The sequence below is a fragment of the Primulina tabacum genome, chromosome 2 (assembly GCF_025594145.1).
Source record: "Primulina tabacum isolate GXHZ01 chromosome 2, ASM2559414v2, whole genome shotgun sequence".
NCBI lineage: Eukaryota > Viridiplantae > Streptophyta > Magnoliopsida > Lamiales > Gesneriaceae > Primulina > Primulina tabacum.
Window position 1 is genome coordinate 3,537,893 of NC_134551.1, and position 18,338 is coordinate 3,556,230.

At 35.9% G+C, this 18,338-nt stretch overlaps 2 protein-coding genes across 4 annotated transcripts; both read right to left on the reverse strand.

The window, feature by feature from the left end:
- Positions 1 to 228: 228 nt before the first annotated feature.
- LOC142525935 (PRA1 family protein B4-like) lies at positions 229 to 3,343 on the reverse strand. The gene is made up of 2 exons (XM_075630219.1): positions 2,598 to 3,343; positions 229 to 443 (listed from the first exon to the last, which is right to left on the reverse strand). The coding sequence occupies exon 1, from the start codon at positions 3,269 to 3,271 to the stop codon at positions 2,615 to 2,617; it is 657 nt and encodes a 218-aa protein (XP_075486334.1). The 5' UTR covers positions 3,272 to 3,343; the 3' UTR covers positions 229 to 443; positions 2,598 to 2,614.
- A 3,920-nt stretch (positions 3,344 to 7,263) lies between these two features.
- LOC142525942 (uncharacterized) lies at positions 7,264 to 9,489 on the reverse strand. 3 transcript variants are annotated; one of them, XR_012815204.1, is made up of 4 exons: positions 9,290 to 9,489; positions 7,920 to 8,120; positions 7,454 to 7,602; positions 7,264 to 7,419 (listed from the first exon to the last, which is right to left on the reverse strand). XR_012815204.1 is itself a non-coding variant. In XM_075630228.1 (3 exons), the coding sequence occupies exons 1-3, from the start codon at positions 9,398 to 9,400 to the stop codon at positions 7,567 to 7,569; spliced, it is 348 nt and encodes a 115-aa protein (XP_075486343.1). In that variant the 5' UTR covers positions 9,401 to 9,489; the 3' UTR covers positions 7,264 to 7,566. The 3 variants fall into 3 exon arrangements, 1 of the variants encoding a protein (XP_075486343.1); XR_012815203.1 differs by adding an exon at positions 7,724 to 7,832 and having other exon boundaries at positions 7,264 to 7,602; XM_075630228.1 differs by having other exon boundaries at positions 7,264 to 7,602.
- Positions 9,490 to 18,338: the final 8,849 nt, after the last annotated feature.

An 18,338-nucleotide genomic window follows, 5' to 3' on the forward strand; every position in this document is an offset into this window, starting at 1 on the left:
AATCAGACTTCGTACCCAACCGCACTCCTAATCTCGTTATTTTTCCAATTTCCACCCTTTTTGTAGCTACGAATAACATGAAAATTTAATTTAGAAACCAAGTAAACGAAGGTGGAGCGACAAGTAGCCAATAGTACAGTAGTACCAAGGACCTTTAGAAAAGCGAACCAAGCATCCAATACAGATACCACTATGATTATGCCAATTTTTTTTTTTTTTTTTAAATGATCCAGATTCCACCATAGATCCCAGGTCGAGCTTTACACAAAACAGTGTGTTTACATCGACGGAAGAAAAAACTAAACGAGTGTCAACAAAGGTTGCAAATTTTATGAAAAGGAAGTGTAACTAGCTAGTATGGTTGTATTGGAAATACAGAATAAAGAAACCCAACTCAAAATTTGAAAGACTTCACATCAGTTTGTGGACAACTTGAGCGGTTCCTGCATTCAAATCACGAAGGCACTATCGATTATTCACCCAGTAATAACAAAAATATACACAACTTTTTATATGAAAAACATAGGACCAACAACATTCATCTGCTTTGGGCAAAGATAACAGTACAATTACGAATTTTTCAGTGTCACAAATCTGAAAAACATACCGACTAAATGCATGTAACTAAAGCCACAAAATCCAAGTCGTACACAATCAGTCATCTCAACCATAGTCCATAGATTATCTAAATCTCGTTCCAAGACACATAAATCAACTACTGAATCAAAATAAACAATATCATCTTAAATTTCGAGCAAATTCATGCAAGGGAAGTCATAAGAGACCAACTCCAGGCATATAGGTGCTCTAATGGATATCAGGCATAAAAGAAAAACTCATATAAAATTGTCGCTTAAACAGGACAATAATTAACAATCAAGCAGGGTAGGAAAATAATCATAAGCGCCACAGTAAAACTGCCAAACGATTTTGAGTTAAAGAACAATCTTAAAAAAATGCACAAATCCAGCAATCGATTGATCATGCTGTTATACTGTCCAGATCAAAAATCCATCTAACATGCCAATTTATAACATAATTAAAGGAAAAAAATGTTAACACATTAAATATTCCAGGAAACACTTGTAATGATATTCCGTCAAAGAACACTGCATTTCCTGTAGCATATATATATATATATATATATATATATATATATATATAGAAGATGCAGGATAAATAAGCTAGAATATAAAGATACAAACACAGGCAATGAGCATATAAACCACGTACATTATGTCAAATACTCAAATGGCTAATAACCCTCTGACAAAATCAATTAGCTAAAATCCATTTATGAATTAAAGCAATACATGAACCCCATCAATACTATTTTATGGTACACGTGACTTTTATTCACACATTCATGAAAATTATCCAGAAATTAGAGTTCTCGAATTCAAAAGTGTTGGTTGAGTGTAACAAAAAAAAATTAATTTCTTTCTCAAACTTACCTCAACCCAAACACTTCAGATATATTAAAGACATATTGTAAAACTTTACAAAAACAGAGAGATTGTGATTAAAAAAAAAAGAGAGGGAAATAATCAGAATATTTACTTTTTAAAAGAAAAAATATTTACTTTTAAAAACATCAATTTTATTTTCAACCTCAAAAACTCTTCAAAATTATTTCACACATATTATTGTCGGCATCAGAAGCTTTAGATCTCTATTTATAAACATAAGGAGGGTGGGGGTGGGGGTCAGACATTTTGACACAACATACGGTCTCTGAGCAATTTACCATTCAGAGATGCAGATTAATAAAGAAGGTTTTTGGTGTAGTACACACTTGAAAAGCTCACTCTTACCCATTGTACCATTAAAATTTTCTTCCAAAGAATGGAACCAGTAAATTAGAGTTTCTTTGACGGGTCCGCATCCCGCAGTAAGTTTTTTAATGGTCTTGCTAGTGGAATTTTATTTTTGGACCAGATTTCGGAGCTTCGCACCCTCTGAATAAACTAAATTTGCATATTGCACCTGAAAATTTTATTTTTTGAATGATATCACATTTGAAAATTGCCAAAATCGTGTCCAGAACTGAAATCCCACAAAACCATTGATAACTTCACAAGCGGGGTGGTGCGGGTGAAATGTGCCAAAGAAACTATAATTCAATGGCAGAATCCGCCAAAACAAATAAGGGTGTAATGTGCCAAATGAGGATGCACTTCACCAAAAACCCTAATTTTACTTCAAGATTGGGATCCTGATTCTATCGTTAGTTTCGATTTAAAATAAGCTACATTTGCAACAAAGTCACCAATCAAGAACAAGACGCTAAAGTCAAAGACTCAAACAGACCATAATAAAAAAGCACGTATCAGGATCAAATCATACATATTAACATGCCAAGCATCCACAGCAATTCAATTCTTCGAGAAATTACCAAACACAGTTCCAATCAGGCAATTAAGCTATATGACTTCGGACAAGCCTAAATATATGCAGAGGTCGATAAGATTATTTTCGAAATTACTTAAACAAAAGAACATGTCACATGAATCTTTCAAGATAATCAGTGATGCCATATTTCAATCAACAAATAATAGATATCAACACCCTAATTAGCGAATAAATCCATTCATTACCGCCATAAGAATGATCTTCAAACCCTTGCGGCCACCTGAGGCTGAGAAATGGCAGCATTGGCGCCGGTGAAGAAAGAAAGGAACCCAGAAGCACCCGTGCTCTGCTCCTGCTCGTCGAGGAAAAGATCTTCGGGAACCCTCAAAGCACCGTGCGCGCAAACAATCGCAACACCAACCAAAAGAGCTGACACCAAAACAGATCCGACGCTAGTGAGGAAGATCACAACGACGGTGGAGACGACCAAGAAGAAAAGAGTCTCGCGATCCGAAAATTGGCGGCCGAGGACGACGAGCGGAGGATCGGAGGCCTGACGGAAGAGGTAGAGGAACATCCAACCGGCGAGGAGGCCAGCTAGGACGATAAGAGAAAAAGGGTTAGTCAAAAGGGAGATAGCGAGCACGGCGGTGATGATGGTGAAGTAATTGATGCGAAAATATTGAAAATTTTTGCGGATGCGGAGGGTTGCCTCGGAGACGGATTCAGGCTTGGAGAAAGAAGATCGGTCGACAAGCTCCGGCCAGGGGCGACGATTAGCAAGGCCGGATCGGACGGTTTCTGATATCCCGGCAAAGAACACGCGAACGGCTGATGAGGATTGCTGACCGTCGGCAGTGGTGGCGGCGGATTGCTGGGGATTGGAGATGGGTAGGATCGCAGGAGAGGAATTCGCCATGATTTTGTGTTGAAGAGTTGATTTTCTTCAGACAAAAGAAAGATTACAGAGAGACGCGGTTCAAATGTGTGTGTGTGTGTGTATATATATTGGTATACTGAAATTTTGCGAAGGCCTACCCATTAAATAATTAATGATGATTAGTAATACATAGTAAAGGTACCTCTATATTTAATTTCAATGTAAAATATAATCTTACACTTAATAAATTTCTTTTGTGTGTGTATGTGTGTGAAATTATAGCTTTTTTTTTTTCATTTTCAGTTTTGTAATATTTATTTTTTAATCGTAACAATTGCAGTGTTATTCGCATAGTTCTACAGCTTTATGTATCTCAACAAATCAGTCCTAATACTTTTTGCCCAGAGACGAAAGATTTTGTATTCTCTTCTTTGAATATGCAGAGCAATGAATCCTATGAAGTTCTGCCACGCTTTACGGGGAAAAATAAGAAAAGAATTTTCGATGGTATAAAGGAGAGAGCATGGATCAAACTGCAGGGCTGGAAAGGCAAGTTGTTTTGGAAAGGTGGGCTTGAGATATTAATCAAGGTTGTGGCTCAAGCCATCCCCTCTTATACTATGAGCATATTTCGATTACATGTGACTTTTTGTAATCGGTTAAGAACAATGATCACTAGATTCTGGGAGGTGGTACAGACTTTGAGCATACTATTCATCGGCGCGAATGGAGTTTGTTATGTAGGCTTAAGAATCAAGGTGGTATGGGACTTCGGGATTTCTTGCCTTTTAACCAATCCTTCAAGCGAATATAGGATATAACTCATCTTTTGTTTGGAGAAGTATGAATTGGGGAAAGGATTTACTGGTAAAAAGATTGTGTTGGCGTGTTGGTAGTGGTACTAATATTAATGCATTCAAAGATCCTTGGCTCATGAGACCTCACTCTTTCAAACCTATAACCATTCCAAATCACGAGTAGATCAATTTGAAGGTTGCTGATTTTCTTACAGAGTCTGGAGATTGGGATAGGAACAGAGTGGAGAATATCTTTTGGGAGATTGATCATGAAGAGGTAATGTGTATTCCAATGGGTATCACCTAAGGAAAGGACAAAATGAAATGGCACCATGCCCCTAAAGTGAGTGCACGGTTCAATCGGGCTACCGTTTAGTGATATCTACTGAGGAATATGATAGTAACGGCTTAATGTGTGGATTCAACAGGGGAATTGAGAAACTGTGGAAGCTACGATTCCAAACAAGTTCAAAATCCATGTATGGCGTATGCTTTTCAATGCCCTTCCTGCAAGAGTAAATTTATATAAAATAGGCATCGTAGTGGTACAGCATTGTCCCATTTACAGATTACATCCCGAAGATAGCACACTCATTTTCTGGTACTGCAAATTTGCAAGACAGGTATGGAAATCCACGGGGAATTTGGCCCTTAGTCAGTGACTTCTATCGAGGATCCATAGGTGACCTGTTCCAAAGAATAGTGGAGAATGGAAATGGGAAGGAATTCAAATTGTTTGTGTTGACGTGCTGGAGTATTTGGACTGAAACAAACGACCGAGTTTTCCATGGTAAGATTCAATCATGTGTAAAGCAAGAACGAAACAAATGGGAGTCTTTACTAGTTAACAACTACACCAGATGCTTATCAAAGAATCCAACCGAAGCCAAATCCTAAATGGCAAAAACCACCTGCTTGAGTCATCAAAATCAACGTGGATGCACCTGTTTTTACTGGTTCAGAATACTTTGGGGTGGGGCGAGTTGGTAGAGACAATACTGGAACTATATTGTTTGCCGCAGGTAGACTTTTACACATTGTCCTAAGAAATGGTAGGCGGACGACCACCCATCGCCTAATGCTTAAGTAGCCATTTAGGCGGCTTCTAGACAATTTTTCTTTTTCACCTAAATATCTAATTTTCCTTCTTCATCTACATATTAGTCTAATTATTCAAGTATATCGGATTCAAATTCAAAATCAGTGACATATTACTCATATTTATCCGATACAAAATTGATTGAAAAATATGAAAAACAATCTTTTTTAAGAAAATAAAAATTTAAATAAAATAAAAATTATATATTAAATTAGACGACCATCTAGGTGGTTATAAAAATCGGGGTAGTAAGCGACTTCTCAACAACTAAATGACCATATGTGACACCTTTTAGAACACTGCTTTTACACGACTATATTACTCCTCATCTAGCTGAGATGCTTGCAATTAGAGAAGGTATAGAGAGCGCAATCAAGTTGAGATGATCGAATATTATAATTGAATCAGATGCAACCACAACAATTCAAGCCATAAAAATTCATTCTCCTTTCTCTATGGATGCACCTGCTGCAGAGTATATTCGAAATCTATGCTCATCTTTATATCGATCTACAATTCAGCATAGTCCTCGTAGTCTAACAAAGTGAAACATGAATTGACTCGTCAAAGTTTTCAATCTTGTTGTAATTTCGATTTCTTAGAGTTAATTCAGTTGTCCCTTTGGCCACTTTCTCTCTTGACTAGCTGGTTTGATTAACTAAATGGTTTCATTCTTTTAAAAAAATGTGACCAGACACCTTTTTTTTTGTCCAAATCTACAAATCATGTTGCACACTTACCGGCATCTCATGGTTTTACAGCTATCCCAAGTTTTTGGGACATTTATGATTTATTTTTCAGCTCTTTTGTTAAACTGTGATATGAAGAAGGCAAAAACTTGTGTGAAACGATCTTACACATTTTATTTTGTGAGACGAATATCTTATTTGGGTCATCCATGAAAAATATTACTTTTTATGCTAAGAGTATTACTTTTTATTATGAATATCGGTAAGGTTGACTCGTATCACAGATAAAGATTCGTGAGACCGTCTCACAAGACACCTACTCCATCGAGAATTTCTTTATGAATAAATAATATTTGATTATTTTTTAAAAAAGAAAAAGTTAAATGTCTACATCTAGAAAACTTAGGACGTGAACAAATCAAACTCGCTTAGATTATAAAGCTTCGGAATCTAAATTGTATATTGGAATGTTAAAATTTTCAACCGTTTTATCTCAAATAAAACTATTTTTTGATATCTTTGAAATCAATCACAACTATTGATTAGAAATGTTCAACTACAATTTGGTTTTAAATAAAAAAATCAAAACAAACCATATTTTATCGATTTTACAAAATTTAAAATCAAACCAACCAAACCAAACCATGAATTTTGGTTTGGTTTAATTTGATCGGATTTGGATGACTAATTTTAATTTTTTAGTTTCATAGTAAATTAGCGCATAAGATATTGCAATTTGCAAAATATAGCAATTGTGACTTGATAGAGATCGAGTAAACATTTTATTTGATCGAATTATAAGCAAAAATCATACATTAATACTTGTTCAAGTTACATAATTTTGCAAGATATAAAAAAAAATAAACTTTTAGTATTGCAATTATGTCTATTTAGACTAAACTATGCAATAAATAAATTATCGATGTAATTGAAATGTTACAGAGCTCGTCAATAATATAAACTAAAAATCAAATAAAATATTCATATATCCAAGAAAAATACACTGAACGGACAAACATTATTACATAATTGTTTATATTATTATATTCGATTTGGATCTTTTTTTCAATATAAAATTTGAACCAAACCGATTTTATGGTTTGAGTGATTTTAAAACCAATCCAAACCATGATTGTCTAAACCTAACCATACCATGTGATTTGGTTTTAATATCACAATTTGAATGGGTTTGGTTCAATTTCTGAACGACAGTACTATTGATTCATGGAGAACGGCCAACAATTGTTAGATAGTTTAGAAACTAAATAAGAGCTAATCTCGCTCTTGCATCAATTTCTCCTTACCTTTGAAATACACATTTTTTAAGCAATAGTATAATGGATGAATGCATTTCTACCTCAATTGTTAAACTAAAAAAAATCACGAGTAAACGATTTAATGTAATGGAATTGGTAAAACTTACAATTTCATGGAACAAAAAACAGAGATCTCGTAAGAAACAGATTGTCATATTTTGGAACAGTATTAGTACAAGAAATATGTATTGAGAATAAATTGGCAAACTTAAATAGGCAGCATTCGTTCATACCATATATAAAGAATCACAAATATTCCCCGAAACCATAGTAAAAACATCATGTCGTTGACGGGCCATTCAAACACATGGTGAACAGATAATGAGCATGACCACCATCAGCTGTCCAAGATGGTTGATCAGAATTCAAATAAACTTATTATTCAATACACCTATGTTTCTTATGAAGGGGTGAAAAATCAGACAAAATAAACCTAGAAGGTCGACCCATTCCACCCAAAGTTGGAGCCCTGCAAAAAGAAAACTGATATCAAGGAGGGCAGAAACATGACATGAAATTTACGATGTTTATATTATAAGACAAATATCAACCATTATTATATAAAATTACAAACACAAGCAAACCAGTACTTGATATCACAACTACATGGACGATCTCATCAATAGTGAAAGTTCATTCACAAGATTAGTACTGGTGTAAAGCATGCAGACATTGTGCATTTTCTTGGCTCTGACTGGCCTAAACAAGTAGCAAGAATGCAATGAGAAGACCCAAGAACAAAGCCAAGAACATTCAAAAAACAACTTAAAGTGTCGACTTCCTTGCCTTTGTATCATAAAATTTGAGGAAGAATCGTGACTTTGAGACAGACAACTTAGTCTCAAGTATGTTGGCAATAGCACTACTGAGCTTTTTGTTCACATCAGGGTTGAGACCACCAATAGAAACCAGCTCTCCATAAGCAGCAGGCTCTTCCGTCCCTCCAAATGCTATGGGTACAGATCCCTTCAGCACAATCATCACATACTGCAAAGAAGGATGTTGGAATCCTTATTTTCCAAGTTAAGAACTGATATTAAATAGAATAAAAAATGCTTCTACTTTCACACCATTCAACAAGCAACATATTTCATGATCAAGGCCGTAATTCTCTTTGTAGTAGAAATCCTAAAAATTGGAGTAAGGATCTAAATATTGAAATTACGAATCAATGGAAAGTATAAACTGTAAAGTAGATTCAAGTTATAGTTTTCTCATCAATAATAAATCATCAACTCAAGTCCAGTACATCTTGTAACAAGGTTAACACTTAAAAGCACCAATATGGAATAAACCACAAACTAATGAATATAAACATAGTTCCCAAATATTCGTGTTTTCAACATTATAACTTAGGAGTAATTTCTTCATAGTGCACCAACTTAACAGAAAAGGGAAAGGATTGATACATTCAAGTTTCGATGTCAACTTTGACACTATAAAAACCATACCGTTTTCAAAATACAACTTTTAAGTCGAGCTCCCCCAAGTCCCATGAAAAATACCGATCTTTTAAGTTGGGATCTCCCATTACGAAACATATATTTAAATAAAGATTCTCCCATCTATAATATTAGTCTTTAAGTCAGGCTCTTCCATTGGGTCAGTATTAAAAACCTGATACATACTCAAATTAAGGTGCTTGGGAGCGCTAAGTACTGATAGACTATTGAAAACACCAAAAATTGACCGGCATGAGCATCGAACCATTGGGGAGATGCTAATAAGTTCAGTAATTCTCCACGTCAGAATGCTACCATTTTATGTTCGGGATCCCAGCTAAAGACTCCATTCACTAACTCTCTGTTTCTTCTGCACAGATGACCCAAAGAACATCAACTAGCACATCCAAACAATCAATAATCCATCACGCCAGGGAATTCCACAGCATTAATGCCCATGGAACCACAAATCAGCCACAAAACTTTCAGAATATCATGAAAAATTAACCGCATTACGTCGGTTGCTTCTAATATGCTACCGTACACAGCTAGTGAAGCATACATAAACTGGGAAAAAATAAAACAAGAAAACAAATAGATAGAATACAATAAAACATCAAAAATCATGAAAATTCCTCAATAGAAAATTTTTAACATAGATTGGAATCCATTAAACCATAGAGAACCAAAAAAAAACAGTGAATAGATACAGACAGCCTCGGGTTTTCCGATGATCTTGGCTACAGCGGAGGTTGCTTCAGAGAGGACAGTGGAGGTGTCTACGCCCTCCAGGCTCACGTTAGTCGACAGGTTCAAACACGGCATCGTCGATAAACCCTAGGTAGCTTTTCTCGCAGGCTCTCTTCCTTCTCCAGCAGTTTCAGTAAACCAAAAAATTATTATTATTATTATTATTACCTTTTAGCTCTTATAGCTTGTGATAATACACTTTTTGGTCCTTTTTCATGCGTATAGACACTTGCACGTGACTCCGACTGAGTACCGAAATTGAATAATTTTCTATTCAAGTACTTTCTTTGCAATTCCAAGTAGATTTAGAGTTCTTTCGTTTCTATTTTACATTAAACTATATTAAACAAATTATAAATTAAAGTAACTAAAATGTCTAAACTTATCTTTCCGGATCTATATTCGGCCCAAATTAATCCTAAGACAAGTAGGATGGGACTCATTATTAGGAAATTACACTAGTACTTGACTGTTAGACCAACATGCATTGGCGAACATTTCATTTTAGATCAAATTAAATATTGAAAATTTTAACATTTCAATTAAGTAAATAAGAATATTTTACGAAATGTACTTTTAATGATAAATTTATGATGATGAAGAAGTAATGGAATTGAAGAATTTCAAATGTAAATAGTCCAATTGATATTCAAAAAATAATTCATAACAGGATTCATATGATAAAAGTGAAAATCGACTTGAAAATATTAAAATGTACTGATCGAGTAGATTTTTGAGATAGTAATTTGCTCAAAATCGGCGTGGATGAATAATAAATTAATTTACTGGCATACAATTACTTACCTATAAGGTTAACACTGAATCAGTTATCCGAAAATCTCAAGTTGTATAATTTTACAATTAATTTTTTCAAAAACAATTAAATGAGTTCAATTTTTATAATCATTATTGAAATATATATCAGTAATAATCAATATGATGAATCAAACATAGGATCCAATAGTTTATTTCTTTCATTGCAACACAACTTATTATCTATTTTGTCAAGACCAGAGTTACCGTCCAAGAGAAACAACATTTTCCCTGACGGAATGGTGAACAAACTGAAAACAAAATGAACGAAGTCTTCCTGTACATGAACCGCGATGATCTTGTTTGTCGATTTTTGGACAAATGTCGTCACACTCATCTTTTTAGACTTTGATTTCAAGTTGTGCTTACCCTTCTGAGACACAAATGGAATGTATTGGGAAGAGATCATTTTTCTTTCGTTAAGAATGATGTCTGTCAGCGGAGTGTTCGAAATTAAGAAACACTTTATCAATATCATCATCTGGCACAATACAGATTATAACCAACACTTCAAAATATGTTTTAGTATAAAATTAAAATGAAAAAGGGAGGCTTCACCTTAGATTATCCGAAAATCAATTGGTCTTTCTATGAGCCCATCCGTGTATTCAACATCTGAGTTGCAGAGCATTTGTAGCTCAGATTCTGGTGAATATGACAAGACTTTCAATTCATCGGTGACAATAAAAGATTGAGTATGTGAGCTGACAAAAACACCATCTTCTGAGGGAATTTCGAAGTTTGAAAAATCCACGTTCGCTTCAAATTTCACTTGTCTCCCACAATTAAATGTCATGTTGTCATAATACAGGCTTAAAAATTTGGGAAATTTGCATTCACTTCCTCGACAGATGTAGTAGTTGACTGGGACAGTGTCAACACTGTTGAACTTCAGTTTTTGGCAATGAACTTGGAATAATTTCTGGGTTGCTGCAGTAGCAACTTACTTGTCTCAAAATAAAAGTTGCTCGTATCCAGATTCTCCAAGCCTTTATACGGATAGCTAAGGCTTCCAAGAACCGCGGTCTTGTTTCTATAGTTCCGGAGAAGGAGTCGCACTATGGTCCCAAGAGGTAGTGTCAGATAATTGAGTAAAGTGTCGACAAAGTCACGATCCACTTTGGAGTAGAGAACCTTGTCTCTTTCTTCATTTATTACAAACGTCGAATACAACTGAAATTCGTCTCCCTCGATGGACATCTGCACAAATCAATACAAAATATTATAGTCCTTGCGAGTCTCAAACGTATAATGGAGTATAGGCTGTTAGAAAGTGTTAGTGCGAAGTAGAGAGATGGAATAATGAAAGTCTATTGAATGGAGAACTAAAATTTACCGTTCCAACTACTTCCAACTACTTCTGTTAACTACTTCCTCCATAATGATAAATTTACCGCATTGGCACAAGTGAAATACATCCTTTTCATTCTAATAGCTAACTTCTGTTAGTGATGCAGTATGTTTTCAGAAGCTTATTGTTCCTATAATGTACGGAATTAATTCTTTTCAAAAGCCTATTGTTCCTACAATGTACGAAATTAATTTTTCTCTGAACAAGACTACTTATGACTTGGTTGTTACCTCTTCCGTTCCTACATCAAGAACGTGTTTCTCTACATCACTTAATGGGATGCCCGTTTGTTGAAGCCTGGATAGACTAGAGTCAAATGCTATTGTCACATCTAAATTATTAGTTACCAAGAAGCCGTTGGGTTTCAGACCTTTCGGATTAATTGTTCCCGAGTAAGCCAAACTACAACCAGGAATAAAATGTAAAGTAGACATTTTATAGCAGCAGTGTCTTTCTGTTAAACAATCGTGGTTGTAAAATAATATGTGGGAACTTTGTTTGGTGAGAGGAAGAATCTGGTCGAACCAGGAAACATACTTTGGAGGGAGTTGAGGATTCCATATCGAATTGATTGAGTGATCCTAAGTATTTATGTGCTTCCCTCCGATCAAATTAGGAACATACCTATACAAATTATCCATTTTGTCAAGAGAAGAGTTACAGTCCAAGAGAAACAACACTTTCCCTAACGGAATGGTGAGTAAAATGAAAACAAAATGAACGAAGTCTTCTTGTACATGAACTGCGAGGATCTTGTTTGTCGATTCTTGGACAAATGCCGTCACACTCATCTTTTTAGACTTTGATTTCAAGTTGTGCTTACACTTCTGAGGCACAAATGGAATGTACTGGGAAGAGATCGTTTCTCTTTCGTTAAGAATGATGTCTGTCAGCAGAGTGTTCGAAACCAAGAAACACTTTAGCAATATCATCATCTGGCACAATACAGATTATAACCAACACTTCAAAATATGTTTTAGTATAAAATTAAAATGAAAAAGGGAGGCTTCACCTTAGATTATCCGAAAATCAATTGGTCTTTCCATGAGCCCCTCCGTGTATTCAACATCTGAGTTGCAGAGCATTTGTAGCTCAGATTCTGGTGAATATGACAAGACTTTCAATTCATCGGTGACAATAAAAGATTGAGTATGTGAGCTGACAAAAACACCATCTTCTGAGGGAATTTCAAAGTTTGAAAAATCCACGTTCGCTTCAAATTTCACTTGTCTCCCACAATTAAATGTCATGTTGTCATAATACATGCTTAAAAATTTGGGAAATTTGCATTCGCTTCCTCGACAGATGTAGTAGTTGACTGGGACAGTGTCAACACTGTTGAACTTCAGTTTTTGGCAATGAACTTGGAATAATTTCTGGGTTGCTGCAGTAGCAACTTACTTGTCTCAAAATAAAAATTGCTCGTATCCAGTGTTGAATACGGTGAATACGGCAAGATTTTCAATTCATCAGTGACAATAAAAGATTGAGTATGTGAGCTGACAAAAACATCATCTTCTGGGGAATTTTGAAGTTTGAATAATCCACGCTCACTTCCAAATTCACTTGTCTCCCACAATTGCATGTTATGTTGTCATAATACATGCTTACAAATTTGAGAAAGTTGCATTCACTTCTTCGACATATGTAGTAGTTGATTGGGGCAATGTCATCAATGTTGAACTTTAGTTTTTGGCAATGAACTTGGAATGAATTTCTGGTTTGCTGCAGCAGCAACTTACTTGTCTCAAAATAAAAGTTGCTCGTATCCAGGTTCTCCAAACCTTTATACGGATAGCTAAGGCTTTCAAGAACCGCGGCCTCGTTTCCATAGTGTCGGACAAGGAGTCGCACTATGGTCCTAAGAGGTATTGTCAAGAAACTGAGTCAAGTGTCGACAAAGTCACGATCCACTTTGGAGTAGAGAACCTTGTCTCTTTGTTCATTTATTACAAACATCGAAGACACTGAAATTCGTCTCCCTTGATGGACATCTGCACAAATCAATACTGATTATTATAGTCCTTGCCAGCCTCAAACGTGCAATGGAGTATAGGCTGTCAGAAAGTGTTAGTGCGAAGTAGAGAGATGGAAGAATGAAATTCCATTGAATGGAGAACTAAAATTTATCGTTCCAACTACTTCCTCCATATATGTATGTACATATGCTAATCCTAAAGCACGTTTCTTTGTGTTAACATACTGGTAGATAAGTATGAGTGAATGAACATTGGAAAGTGTGCCAAAAGTCTTGTCCTGCATTGGATAATGAGCTAAGAAAATACTTCTTTATTAACTCCAAGTTTGAGCTAAGGATTTGGGCCCCAAGAAACATGAATATAAAACTAGTTTTCAAAACTTTCAAAGCATCTCTCTGCTCAAAAAAATCCAAGATACAAACATGTTCATAAATGAATGGAATCTTCAACAAGAATGCAAAGACAGGTTTCTAAACGATAATCCAAGATTAACAACAAGAGCCTTCCAAGTTTGGCACAAGTGAAATACATCATTTTCATTCTAGCATAGGGATGGCAATGGGCCAGGGCGGGTTTGCCATCCCCATCCTCATCCCCGAATTCCATCCCCACCCCCATACCCATCCCAATCCTCGTTTTTTCGGGTCTGGGGAATCCACAAATCCGAAACTTCGGGGATCAACTTCTCATCCCCGCCCTCATCCCCGTTTCAAAAATATTAATATGTCAAGACGATGATAAATTCGGAGATTTTCTCAAACCAAAACTTATTATTATCTATTATTATTAGAGATAATATTAATACTAATATCAATATCAATATTAATAAATATAATATTATTAATATTTTAAAAAATAATAATAATATTATATTATTAATATTAATAATACTATTATTTTATTATTGATATTATTTTCGGGGCGGGTTTGGGGATTTCGGGGATGGGGCTAGTAATCCCATACCCGTCCCGAATTACATCGAGGATTTTTTTAAATCCCCGAACCCGAACCCAAACCCGAAAAAATCGGGGATCCCCATCCCCGTTTCGGGCTTTCCCCGCAGGGCCCAAACCCGTGGGGAAAGTTGCCATCCCTATTATAGCAGCTAACTTCTGTCAGTGATGCAGTATGTTTTCAGAAGCTTATTGTTCCTACAATGTACGGAATTAATTCTTTTCAAAAGCTTATTGTTCCGACAATGTACGAAATTAATGTTTTTCTGAACAAGACTACGTATGACTTGATTGTTACCTCTTCCGTTCTTCCATCAAGAACGTGTTTCTCTACATCACTTAATAGGATGCCCGTTTGTTGAAGCCTGGATAGACTAGAGCCAAATGCTATTGTCACTTCTAAATTATCAGTTACCAAGAAGCCGTTGGGTTTCAGACCTTTCGGATTAATTGTTCATGAGTAAGCCAAACTATAATCAGGAATAAAATGTGAAGTAGACATTTTATAGCAGCGGTGTATTTCTGTTAAACAATCGTTGTTGTAAAATAACATGTGGGAACTTTGTTCGACGAGAGGAAGAATCTGGTCGAACCAAGAAACATACTTTGGAGGGAGTTGAGGATTCAATATCGAATTGATTGATTGATCCTGAGTATTAATGTGCTTCCCTCTGATCAGATTAGGAACAGATCTATACAAATTATCCATTATGTCAAGACCAAAGTTACCGTCCAAGAGAAACAACACTTTCCTTAACGAAATGGTGAGCAAAATGAAAACAAAATGAATGAAATCTTCCTGTACATGAACTGTGAGGATCTTGTTTGTCGATTCTTGGACAAATGCCGTCACACTCGTCTTTTTAGACTTTGATTTCAAGTTGTGCTTACACTTCTGAGGCACAAATGGAATGTATTGGGAAGATATCGTTTCTCTTTTGTTAAGAATGATGTTTGTCAGCAGAGTGTTTGAAACCAAGAAACATTTTAGCAATATCATCATCTGGCACAATACAGATTATAACCAACACTTCAAAATCTGTTTTAGTAGAAAATCAAAATGAAAAAGGAAGGCTTCACCTTAGAGTATCCGAAAATCATTGTTCTTTCCATGAGCACATCCGTGTATTCAACATCTGAGTCGGGGAGCTTTTTTAGCTCAGATTTTGGTGAATACGACAAGATTTGCAAGACATCGCTGACAATAAAAGATTTGAGTATGTGAGCTGACAAAAACACCACCTTCTAAGGGAATTTCGAAGTTTGAATAATCCACGTTCACTTCAAAATTCATTTGTCTCCCACGATTACATGTCATGTTGTCATAATACATGCTTACAAATTTGGGATATTTGCATTCACTTCCTCGACAGATGTAGTAGTTGACTGGGGCAGTGTCATCACTTTGAACTTTAGTTTTTGGCAATGAACTTGGAATGAATTTCTGGGTTGCTGCAGCAGCAACTTACTTGTATCAAAATAAAAGTTGCTCGTATCCAGGTTCTCCAAACCTTTATACGGATAGCTAAGGCCTCCAAGAACCGTGGCCTCGTTTCCATAGTGTCGGACAAGGAGTCGCACTATGGTAGAGAACCAATTCTTGAAAAATTCTTTGCGCCTTATTGAACCGTTGGATCGGGCTCAAAATTTCACAATACGTTCAAAAATTCGTCAAATAAATTATGAAAAACGGTGGATATCGGGTTTGGAAGTCGTTTTAACCTGTTTATGGATGAAAAACCGTAGGTATACTGTTTCCAGCCTAGAATCGGAGCAGTTTTCTTGCGAAAGCTATAAATGAAAAACTATCCGTCGGATTCGGCCGAAATTTGGATATGTTATTCGAAACATATGGAAGCACATTCTGAATGGTGGAGATCGGATTCCGAGAACCCGAGAAAGAGAAACAAATTTCTGAACTTGGACAGAATTTTGAGGACTCGTGCAGAATTTTTGGGATGAAATTTCTAAAATAATGGAGAGAAAACTCGAAAATTGAGGTTTAAATTCTGAATGAGAGCTTATCCTATTTATAGAGGTATGGATGTGATCCAGATCATGTGTTATCTCCTCGTTTAAACCCTGAATTAAACCGTGGCCTCGTTTCCATAGTGTCGGACAAGGAGTCGCACTAGAGGTAGTGTCAGGAAACTGAGTAAAGTGTCGACAAAGTCACAACCCAGTTTGGAGTAGAGAACCTTGTCTCTTTGTTCATTTATTACAAACGTCTAAGACAACTGAAATTCGTCTCCCTCGATGGACATCTGCACAAATCAATACTGATGATAGTCCTTGTGAGCCTCAAACGTGCAATGGATTATAGGCTGTCAGAAAGTGTTAGTGCGAAGTAGAGAGATGGAAGAATGAAATTCCATTGAATGGAGAACTAAAACTTACCGTTCCAACTACTTCCTCCATATATTTATGTACATATGCTAATCCTAAAACACGTTTGTTTGTGTTAACATACTGGTAGATAAGTATAAGTGAATGAACATTGAAAAATGTTCCAAAAGTCTTGTCTCGCATTGAAAAATGAGCTAAAAAAATACTTCCTTATTAAATCCAAGTTAGAGTTAATGATTTGGGCCCCGAGAAACGTGAATATAAAACTTGTTTTCAAAACTTTCAAAGCATCTCTCTGCTAAAAAAAATCCAAGATACAAACATGTGCATAAATGAATGGAATCTTCAACAAGAAGGCAAAGCCATGTTTCTAAACGATAATCCAAGATTAACAACAACAGCATGCCAAGTTTGGCACAAGTGAAATACATCCTTTTCATTCTAGCAGCTAACTTCTGTCGGTGGTGCAGTGTGTTTTCAAAAGCTTATTGTTCCTACAATGTACGAAAGTAATTATTTTTAAAAGCTTATTGTTCCTACAATGTACGAAATTATGTTTCTCTAAACAAGAGTACTTATGACTTGATTATTACCTCTTCTGTTCCTACATCAAGAACGTGTTTCTCTACATCACTTAATGGGATGCCCGTTTGTTGAAGCCTGGATAGACTAGAGCCAAATGCTTTTGTCACTTCTAAATTACCAGTTACCAAGAAGCCGTTGGGTTTCGGAGCTTTCGGATTATTTATTCCCGAGTGAGCCAAACTATAATCAGGAATAAAATGTGAAGTAGACATTTTATGGCATGGGTGTCTTTCTGTTAAACAATCGTTGTTGTAAAATAACATGTGGGAACTTTGTTCGATGAGAGGAATAATATTGTCGAACCAAGAAACATACTTTGGAGGGAGTTGAGGATTCAAAATCGAATTGATTGAGTGATCCTGAGTGTTTATGTGCTTCCTTCCGATCAAATTAGGAACACATCTATACAAATTATCCATTCTGTCAAGACCAGAGTTACCGTCCAAGAGATACAACACTTTCCCTAACGGAATGGTGAGCAAACTGAAAACAAAATGAACGAAGTCTTCCTATACTTGAACTGCGAGGATCTTGTTTGTCGATTCTTGGACAAATGTCGTCACACTCATCTTTTTAGACTTTGATTTCCTACAAGGAATAGGAAATACGAAAATTTGAAATAACTAAACATGGCTACAAATAAATCTCGAGAATCACCTTCCCCAAAACTGTTCGGATTCCTCATCCTCAACCTTTTCTTCGGATAATTCTGGGAGGGGAGAGTAAGGGGTGAGTATCGTGGGAAATACTCAGCAAGTGGGGGCGTATCGAGCACAACATAAAATTATTTACTCCATTTTCGAATACGACACATAAATACATCATACTTTTCGTAACGTAACATCATATTTATAACATAATAGCACTGCGATTTTTCCACCTTCTATGATTTACTGATATCAGTCCCTAAGTTTTAATCCTCTAAGGGGGGCGAGGCCATAAAATGGTTCTATCCCTCCGTGAAGGGCCATATATTGAAATTCCAC